An 11,189-nucleotide genomic window follows, 5' to 3' on the forward strand; every position below is an offset into this window, starting at 1 on the left:
GAGTAATTAACGGCTACTTTTCCTCTCTATAATTGCCCAATGTTCACATTGTGTAACAACCACTGATCTGAATATATGACTGGATAGCCGATATGACAAAAATTTTGAAGTTGCGAGGCCCCCATATTGCTCCTCCCAATTAACACGGGCTATCCAGTCATATATTCAGGTTAGTGGTAACAACGAACAAAGTAAAATCACAACTTTCCCCTTCAGTTGGTCTGCAAGGCACCAAAACAGCACCTGAAAATGTGCCACATGAACATACATTAAACTATGACGTAAACATTTATATATTGGAATGCAGTTTGTGTAAATGTACTGTGTAACTGATTCGATGTCGCTGTGAAATTTCATTCCTCATTGGTTGTTTGTGTACAATATATTTCCACCTGACTGTACGATTCGCAGACGGGCATTTCTGAAAGTGAAACCAGGGCGACAAAAGGTGGCAGCAGCTTGTCGACTGCGTCCCCTCGTGAGTATCCGTGTCCCGCTCAGCCGGGAGAGGAGAGGATGACTTGGGTCGTCTCCACTTTTGCAATATAATTCGGAGACGGTGAGGCGCAAGCTGAAAGAAAGGCAGTGAGTGGCAGAGATGGATGCACGGTCGGACTATTTTTGTGGCTGGTGCACATTTTTTGGGATGGGGGGGGGTCCTCATTGGTGAAATAAAATAATGTGGACAGACAATGAGGAAACTGGCATGAAAAAATAAATAAAAATACAGTAAATACAGTACTGGAGAAAAAGTCCAAGGCTGTCATGGCATTTGTTGTTTGAGCAATGCTAGTATTAGACATGTTTCGTAACACCAAAATTAAGCGCTGTGCACCTTCAACTGTAGTACCAGATTGTGCCACAATGTGGCAGCACTGAGGTTTAATGGATGAGATTCAGCGTAATTTAAAGCAAGAAGAGGTCACGAAAAATGTACACTTTTTGTTGTTGTCCTGTTTTTTGCTCATCAAGGTATTTCACATTGTTCATTAGCATTAAGCTAGTAGACTTTTGTTAATATTGTATGTCATTTGGTTACAATTTTTGATGTTTATTCCAACTTTCTTTAGTGATTTCCACCCAAAGACATGAGAAAGTAGACATCATGAACAGCTTGCTTTCATTACAATTTTATGTATATCAACCTAATAAACCAATACAATTTTTGATGTTTAAATTAAGTATATGATGTTTTATTGGTTGATTGAATTTTTAATTTTATTATTATTATTATTATTATTATTAATGCAATCTCTGGTGTAATAACCTTATTTATTGATTGATTGAATTATTTTATTATTTGTTCTCATTGCTGCTGGACATGTAAATTTCCCAGAGGGAGCCATCCCAAAGGGATCAATAAAGTCAAGTCTAAGTCTAAGTCTAATTAGTCCGACATTACAATTATTATTATTATTATTATTATTTTTTGGTTATTTGTTAACTTTACAAAATCATCTCGCGGGCCGGATTAAACCCATTTGCGGGCCTGATCCGGCCCACGGGCCGTATGTTTGACATCTCTGAATTAGATAATTAGTTGAGTATTTTTGATTAATTGTTGCACCTCGTTTTAATGTGTTGAAAGTGTGTGAGCAGTAAAACTATTTTAAAGTATTTTATTTTATTTTTTACTTTACAAAAACAACAAATGACTGCTTCTGACTTTTGCACAGTACTGCATTGACACAAAACAAAACAAATACAAGTGAGATGGCGTAAGTGTCACAAATGAGGCCCCCGGTGACATCCTGCAAACGGCGACTTGTGCGAAATCGGCCAAATGTGAATGGCCGTTGATTTTGTCTCTTTAGAATTCTCACGTTTGCCTGCGATGCTTCATCCCCTCAAGACAACGCTGTTCCCTGAGCCTGCACTAGATAGAGCGCCCCCTGGGGGGCGCCCAGTTCGGAGTTTTTGAATATTAGCCTTACCCAAGCTTTCACGTTGGCATGTGGTTAGAAAAGCGGGCGTTATAAATGCTTCCCGTCTTTCCTAGCCACACGCCAAAAAAAAATAAATAAAATAATCGTTTTTTTTTTTTTTTTTTTTAATTCTTTAGAAATTAGCCAAGGAAAGGGTTCCCATTTGATCTCAGCGGCAGAAAATAAAGAGCAGAATAATATTCATCTATGAAAGTGGACTTAAGTCAGGCCAGCCTTGCCGATTACTCAGTTTTAGGACACCCGACTTTGGTGACATTGAGGCTGACCTTAGAGTCACCTCCCCCGCTGCCGCACTCTCCTTTGTCGTACCACCATTTGTTTTTCAATTTGTCCAAGAGGCCTTGCTCATTCAGTTTTAACACTGCCAGGTTAACAGCATTTCTTGAAACGATAAAACATAGCTTGTAAGAAAAGGAACAGGTCCGTGAGAAATCTAATAGTGGGAATACTGTCGTGTTCAAGATCAGTGGTTCATTAGGGGAGCACGGAAGGGACAAATTGGTGGAGAATTTGCACTTGTGTGGAAAGGTAAGAGGCACTTTGACATCCATACTTAGAGAGGTGGCATGGAGAGTCACACTGTTTTGTACGTACACCACTCACGGAAAGTTTGGGGGAAATTTCAGGGTGAAACGAAGATGCACAAGATCCTTTACAGGTTAACTTCATTTCGGCACTTTTTGTACAATAGGCTGTTCTAACAAGGAGCTGAACAGCAAAATTCAAATCCATTAAAAGTTCACCTTTCTGTGACTCCTCCTCAGTGGCCACTTCCCTCTGAGAAAATTTAGTTTGAAGCCACATTGAGGGTACAGTTGATCAAGCCACAGAGAACTATAATCACCCCCCCCCCCCCCCCTCCATTTTTAATTCAAGAGCAGAAATGCAGAAAAGGCATACATTGCAGCCTTGGTTTCCGAACGTTTTTTTTTTTTTTTTTTTTAAGTATAAATTACACCGTTACACATTATGAATCTTAAAATGGCCACATAGGGCTCAGAACTTTGTAATTTTTCCCGTACTGTGTAAACATCATCGGCTCAGTGCTTCAAGTATCTTTGTTTTTCTTTGCCTAAAATGGCCGACACGGATTAATTGCATTCCCATTCATTTCAATGGGAAACATTAGCTCGGTTCGCAAATGTTTCGGTTTGAGAATACGAAAGCGTGGAACTGGTAATGTGGAGTTAACATTTTTGACCGGCAAATATGTCTAAACATATTTGCAAACACGGTCTAAAGTACTTGTTAGCTAAATGCTAAAAAAAAATAGCATTTTTCCCATGATGCCTCGGGGTAATGACTTAGGAAGGTTAAAAAAAAAGTTTCTTATTAAGCATTTGACATACATTACACTAATACATTCAAAAATTAAGTAAGCAAACAGCTTATTTGTATTTATCACTCTCACATATCATATTAATTAGGGATGTACTGATATCCAAATATCACGATATTATCACAATATGAAGCTCACGATACGATAACTATCACAATATTGTGGGAAGGTTGCCGATATTTAAAAAAGGTCACAATATTGAAAAAAATGAGCTCATACTAAAAAAAAAAAAAAAAAAAGCACAATATTGTGCTTTTGTACATAACAGCAATACATATAAAAAACCTCCAATCTCTAATAACATTTAATATTGAGGCACTTACTCACCTAATGGAAGCACACATTGAGTTCCTCCACATATTGACTTGCTTCACTACCATATTACGATTCCCTTCATCTGACAGTTAGTGATTTTAAACATAGAAGGGCCAAAACATTCCTAATGAAAATTAAACTGCACTAAAAAGACTAGTCACCAGAGGGTGCTAGAACTGCACAAATGGAAATCAACCTGACTTTTTTTTTTTTTTTTTTTTTTTTAACAGATGTGTAGCTTTTAAATATCGTGAACATGACGACGATGACATTGTGGCAGTTTTAATATCACGATACTGCCATTATAGTTACATCCCTAATATTAATAATGTCAAAATGTAAACAGTCTGATGAAAAAGGAGGTTAAAATATAAATTCAACTCCAGTATAATGTTGCCATTCAGCTCCTTTTTAGACAATAGCAAGTTGTGCTGAAACGTTGCAGTTGGACACATGCATTAAAAAGTTTAGAGTTAACATATAAAGGTTATCGTGCATTTTCGGTTGGTCCTGAAATTTCCCCCCACGAAAGCCCAATCCCAAACATTTCGTGAGCGCTGTATGCGTGAAGTGTGCGGGATGGGGACGACCATTGTTGGATTAGCATAAAGGACATTCAGCATGCTGCTCAATATTCATCACCAGAAACGTTCTTACTTGCAAATGCACATATAAAAAAGAAGAAGAAAAAAAAAAAAGATCATTCAGAGGTCAATTAGGGAGCAAAAGCACCACAAGTGGGAATAATAAGAAGATGGCGGACATTAAAAGGCGAGCGAGAAAGGGAGACGAGAGACAAAAGAGAAGATGGCCGAACGTGTGGATTGGATTGAAAGGACTCAAGAGGGGGAAAGAGAATGAAGGAATGAGAAAAGGTGACATCAGGGTGGGTGGAATACTATAACAACATGGAGCACATTGTTATATTATCCCACCCACCTTAATGCAGAGCCTTTGGGTGTGGCCACGCCGTAGCCTTTAGAGTCAAGGTTGCCGCCCACTTTCATGGTGTCGCACGGCTTCCGCTGCTCTATGTACTCATTCATTGTGGACTCCAGGAGAAAGGCGAACTTTCCCTTCGACTTTCGTACCCGGGAGACCCCGTCGGGTGTTGTTTTGGCAAACACCGACGGTTCCGCTGATTTCATGTACGACCACATTTTCTCGTAAACGGCAATTTTGGAGCGCTGCGTTTGGAGGGAAAGAGACACAAAACAGAGTTAGGGTATGCATTCGCTAACATTGGCAACAATACAAAATGATGATTGAAGTTTAGTATTATTATTATTATTATTATTATTATTATTTTATTTTATTTTATTTTTTTTTAAGAAATGTGCGACAAACATTGTAAGGCTTTTTATGTTTTGCTGTGGAGGACCAAAAATGACAAAATAAAAAAAAAAAAATTAAAAATGAATAAAAATTAAAATAAAGACTGATATAAAATACAACTAAAAAATAAATACAAAAAAAATAAATAAAAATGGAAATAAATAAAAACAACCACAAAATAAATACATAAATAAATAAATGAAAGTAAAAAATAAATGCAAAAAAAAAACAAGACTCAAAAAATTAAAAATATAAATATAAAAATAAGTTTTTTTTTCAAAAAATATATAAATAAATGTTTAAATAAATAAATAAATGTTTTGATTAAATATTAATCAATTAAAAAGGCTCTGCTTTCAGATTTGCTGTTTTTATTTCCATTTATATTTTGTTTTTTTTGTATTTAATTTTGAATTATATTTTTTTATATCATTTTTATTTTAACATGTATTTATTTATGCATTTTTTATTTTGGCATTTTTGGTGATCCATATTTTGTGACATGTTTCACAATACAGTGATTTTTTTTTTCATTAACATGAAAAAAAAAATATTTTCTTATGTTTCTGTTTTCTTTTTTTCAAACAATAATGCTCAGTTTTGGTTGATGCTGTCAGCAGTTTCCATGAAACACTGTCTATTATTGTTATAGTTTTTAGTGGCGTATAACCTCACTGCATCCTATTGATGTCTGTTTCTAATATTTTGTCCCTTCCCAATATGATGCAGTGAATCAGGTGTATCTATATGTTAATTTTGCCAAGACTAGATGGGCGTAGATTGTCAGCCCTTCAAAATGTGCAAGTAAATAAGTGAGAAAGAGAATTGATAATTGTCTGTAGATGCCATTTTTCGAATTTTCTAAATGGCAACATTATAGCTGCCCCTACCATTATATAAAAACAAACAGATGTCGTCTTTTCAAAGTTAAAATGAGTTCTGTTTTTCCGTAACCTCAGCATCATTCATCAAACTTGTGTCCAACTACAATACAGCGGCGTGAATATTCCAACCCAATAGTCCATAACAGTTAATGCAGTTGTAATGCACTTAATTAGTCGAGTTAGTTCAGCCTTTAAGCCAAGCGGCGAGGCGGAGCGATTTGCAGGCCTTGCGCCAGAAGCCTGAGGTCAGACAATCTGGCCGCACAGTAGAGATACATAACAGCCATGTTTCCACTCGGGAGTAACAGGCGGAAATGACCTCGTCCTTGTCTGATCCCACCAGCTCCTCACAGCTTGCAGTCACAAACACTTTTTTTTTTTTTTTATATATAATTGAATGTATCTTGTCTATGTTATAACCTAGCTCTTTAAATATTAGAATATATATACATGGCTTAATTTTGTGTTTCAAAGTCAACACGCACTGCACGCAAATCTGAATGCTAACATTAGCACTTATGCTAGTGCTAAAACAACAAGTGAGGTATCCTGACTGGTCTTGATTCAAAGTCTCACCATGGCGATGATGTTAACAGTGAACCCTGAATATCTGTCATGTGCAAATTCTTCACCATGTTTGGGACTAGTCCAACACAACAAAAGTATTTTGGTGCCATCTTGTGACCTCTTGGTGCCACTGAATGAACTATGATGACGTAAATAGAGGAGCTTCATTTCAGACAAAATTAGTGCTTTTGTCACAATTTGGAATCTTTCTCGTAAGGGACTATTATGTTGATGTGAGTTGAGATGCTTCTGTAAGACAAAAGTAGTGCTTTGATGGCATCTTGGTGTCAAGGAACTATATAGAAGTGAATGGAGGAGCTTCATTTGAGATAAAAGTAGTTCTTTGGTACCACTTTTTTGGCAGGTTAGTGCCAACCGACTATGTTGAAGTGAGTTGTGAGGCTTTGTTTAGACAAAATAAGTGCTTTGGCACCACTTTGTGGCATCTTGGTTTCAAAGATCTATGCTTGAGTGAGTTGAGGAATTTCACTTAGACAAAAATAGTGCTTTGGCGTCATACTGTGGCAACTTGGTGCCAAGGAAGTGAGTTGAGATGATTAAATTAGACGGATTTAGTGCTTTGATGGCATCTTGGTGCCAAGGAGCTATGTTGAAATGCATTGAGGAGCTTTGTTTAGATAGAAGTAGTGCATCGGCGCTACATTGAAGCCTCTTGGTTCCAATGACCTACGCTGAAGTGAGTTGAGGCGTTTCATTGAGACAAAATAGTGCTTGCGTACCATCTTGCGACATTTTGTGGTCAACCAACTATGTTATAGGGATTTTATTTATACTTATTTTTTATAAACAAAAATGTACCAACATCGTGTGTCGTAACGTGAGCTCCTGTTATACTTGGCAGGGGAGTGTTACGGTGTTACCACATGAAAGTGGAATAAACGTTTGAGTTGATTGAAGACGAATCGCCTCCGAGGAAAACTTTTCATTAGCTCTAAATGTCTTTCAAGAGGCCGTTTGTCACCGAGCCGCTTACGGCACGAGCGCCGTAACCAAAAGGCAGACAGGCAGAAAAAGGAGCAAGCTCTGGATGTGCGCAGCAATTATTTCAGACGTCAGGAACGGAGGGGACATCGTGAAATGATGAAGCCCTTTTTGTTTCTTTCAAATGCTGTTCGTTATTCTGTGCATACTCGGCGTTGAAAGAACGTGCGAGCCTGACGTGGGAACATAAATAATTCACCGCAAACCTAACAGATTGTGAGACGGGGCTATACTACGTGAATCATTCTTGACATATGCACAATTATACATCATTGCAGTGTACTGTAAACACTTTGAATATGACAATAATAGCCTATGACAGTTCTGGCTGTGCTGTGAAGACATTTATTCTTTTCTGCATTTATTCTTTTCATTACATGAAGATGAATGCTTGTCAGCAGCCTTTCTTTTTTATTGCAACTGTACGGAATTCTGCTCATTAGTGACTGACATCAGAGATGTACTCGTGGCTTAATAAAAGGACACATATAACTATAAATATAAGCTAAGTTGCAAACTAACATAATAAAGAATTCATTATAGATCAACAGTACTCATTCCTAATTCAATATAACAGCATGTAGTGAAGTCATAATAATACGACGACTATAAATCAGACTCCCTAGCTGAATCCTAAAATTATTCTGAAGGATTCCGCAAAGGATTTTTGGAGATGTTCTCATAAAGAAGCATTTAATGCGATGATTCACCAGAAAGCCTGTCAGATATTCCTCCTCCTCCTCCTCCTCCTCCTCAAATATTACACGGAACCTGGCACATACGTAGCTGGCTTGCTTCTGGATGTTCCGTATGTACGAAATATATTTCTCAAATGAAGCGAAACGTGAAGGACAAGGTTTCTTATCACAAATAGATAACAGCTACAAGCCGTCTCTTCCGATTTGAAACAGTTCAGCTCGGTTGAGTTCACGGTTGTCGTTGCAAGCAAGCCCTTGCATCTTTTTCCTAAATTTAAGAGATGGCGGGCGCAGCGAGGTAGCGCCGACCTTCTTCCACACTAATCAGAGCGATTGCTCCATGTCACTGCTTTCAGACCTCCGCTCAGACAACGCTATTCCACTTGGACGCCTTGAAAAATGGGCTGAGGGGACACAAACGCGGCGCACGCCTTAACGTAGCCGAAACATTTCTCAAAAATGCTGCAGAGCCAAGCAACTATCATTATAATGAGACCACCGATGGTATGTAGAGAGGTAACATCTCAGGCTAGGGCTAAATATAGACTCAGCTCAGAGTTGGACACCAGACTATAAAGATGTTTCCATGGTGCTGTTTTGTGAAATAAGCTTACAAAACACAACATAGAGCTACCACGTTCCACTTCCCAATTCATTATATTGTTCAACAAAACAAGTAAATGATTTCCTCAAATTATTATTATTATTATTATGACTACTACATATTGTATTTTATTTTGATTTTATCAAGGAATTTTTAAGGGGAAGTCGACCCAAAAATGAAACGTTAAAAGTTAAGCAGCCAAAATCCATCTGTTTTTATCCATGTTAGCGGCGGCCATTTTGTCACTTGCCGTCAACTGAAAATGACATCACATTTGCTCAGCTAACGACCAATCACAGCACAAACTTCTGAAGCTAAGCCGTGATTGGTCGTTACCTGAGCAACTGTGATGTTATTTTTCAGCTAAGAGCAAGTGACAAAATGGCCTCCCCCCCCTGACATGGATAATAACGTTTGGATTTTGTTGCATGGAACATATTATTGATAAGAACATTTTTGTGTTGACTTCTCTTTTTAGAGGGGAAAATATTAGAATCAGTTTAATACAGTCCAGTTTAACATCAATTAATGTCGAATGTCACTCAACACTGACGGAAAACTAATATTTCACTGAGTAATTAAGTAAAGATTAGATTAAGTAATTACAATATGCTGCCATTATTTCAAGTAGATTGAGGATTTAGTGTTAGGATAACTACTATTATTACGATTATTATTATTAATAAGAGCTGCAAGGAGCAATCCGCAAAATGATCATTAAATGTGAGAAGGCATGCAAATGACATGAAAATGGTGACAGGCTATTATTATTGTATTTTATTTATTTTTTTCATCTAAATTTCCAGAAGCACGAGCCACAGAGTGAGTTTTGGGAGCGTGTTCCCTAAAATACATATTTCTACCATAAAAAAAAAAATAATAATAAAAATGTGCGATTAGTTTTCATCAATGTTGGGGCCACCAAAAAGGGTAATTATTTATGAGTGAAAATAATATGAATTAAAACAATTAAAATTAAAATAAAAACATAATAAATACAATAATAATAATAATAATAATAATAGTACTGGGTATAACGCTTTTGGGTTGCCGAATTATTGTTCTTACAACTTTTTTAAAAATTCAATTCAATAATTATCTCAGGGGCATGTAATACTAATCACATTATACAAATAGACATTGCATCACTGGGATAAAAATGTTGCAAGTGCCAATTTAATTTTTAAAAACCTTGTGTGTGTATTTAATTTTGTTGCCTACTGCGTGTGCTGCACAATCTAATTGGATTTGTTACACCAGTATAAGATTATCATCTGCGTAAGAACAGAATACATTATAATGCTTTTGTATTGGATCTCATTACATTTTTAGAACATTAGATTAGGTCACTGTGTACAACAACAACAACAACAAAAGCGAGAGAGCGTCATTCTTGAGTAACAAGACGTTCTATGTAGGAAATCTAATCTTATACATGTTACAGATTAGTACACATTGCGAATACATTGCCAACAGCACTCACCCTAAAGAATTCCTTTGTGGAGCCTGAATCTAACGTCCCGTAGGCGATTTCGGTCTGCTTGGCCAGGTCCTCGGCACTCTCGATGGGAGAGACCATCCTCTCCACGGTGAGGAAGGCGGCCAGGTTGGCCGTGTAGGAGGAGATGATGATGAGGGTGAAGAACCACCACACTCCTCCGACAATGCGGCCCGAGAGTGACCTGGCGGGAGGAAGCAGAGCGGATGGCAGACGTAAGAGCAGCGAGACACGGCCGCTCTTTCACTTGTAGACAGTGACTTGTAGCGGTTCATTGTTCGAGTCCCACTATACCACAGATTTCTTTGTTTTTGCAGTTTCCATTGGACGTTCTTGAACATTATAGTGTTTACATATGTTTGATTATCCTTTGTTTAATTACTTTAAATAGCTAAAAATTAACAACTCCTACTCTGTCCACGATATGTAGCTAAGCTCTACAGCTTGACTACATGCAAGCATAATCATGTAAAAATCAAAAGGTAAGCAGAGCTGCAGTGCTACAACACATTAGTTCATTTGCTCCCAATAACGTGTAAATACGTTTTTTTGTTTTGTTTTAAGTGTCCCAAAGACGCATTTATAAAAAATTTTTTTATTTATGCTAGAGCAGACAGAAGGCTTTGATGCAGCCTCTCAACTGCAAAGAACGGTGCCAGAAATGGTAATTATTACACAAACGGCCAGCAGAGAAAAGGTGATCAACCAGGGCCATCTTGAAAAAAAGCTAAATTACTTACAATTTTAAATAGATTTGTGAAAACTGATGAAACTTAGCTCTTTTCCAATTCTAATTGCTGCAAAACGGAAACATCTTTTTTTTCCTGATGAAAGAAGAGAATTTAATCTTTCTTTTGATAGGTTCCCTGCTTTTATAGCAATAGAACACAATATTCTGTGGGCCTTGCAAAATCAGTCAAAATCCAGTCCAACAGCCGGGAGCGAATGGGATTGCTTCTGTGAAAATGGCTGGGAGTGAATGAGTTTTTGTTTTTTAGAAA

General features: G+C 37.3%; 1 protein-coding gene across 8 annotated transcripts in view; it reads right to left on the reverse strand.

Moving 5' to 3' along the window:
* The window catches only part of LOC144006192 (glutamate receptor 3), a 66,651-nt gene that overhangs the window by 5,552 nt on the left and 49,910 nt on the right, over nt 1-11,189 (reverse strand). For 4 of the 8 annotated variants that reach the window (XR_013279756.1, XR_013279757.1, XM_077504913.1 and 1 more), the window contains 3 exons: nt 10,174-10,372; nt 4,540-4,787; nt 2,213-2,327 (listed from right to left, as the gene is read on the reverse strand). Coding sequence is in view for 6 of the 8 variants with exons in the window: in XM_077504913.1 (XP_077361039.1) it covers nt 2,213-2,327; nt 4,540-4,787; nt 10,174-10,372 (562 nt within the window). In the remaining 2 variants the exon portion in view is untranslated. Of the gene's footprint in view, nt 1-2,186; nt 2,328-4,539; nt 4,788-10,173; nt 10,373-11,189 lie in introns of all 8 variants that reach the window. The other 4 variants (XM_077504912.1, XM_077504916.1, XM_077504914.1 and 1 more) reach the window with 2 other exon arrangements.

Source organism: Festucalex cinctus, chromosome 18, assembly GCF_051991245.1.
Source record: "Festucalex cinctus isolate MCC-2025b chromosome 18, RoL_Fcin_1.0, whole genome shotgun sequence".
NCBI lineage: Eukaryota > Metazoa > Chordata > Actinopteri > Syngnathiformes > Syngnathidae > Festucalex > Festucalex cinctus.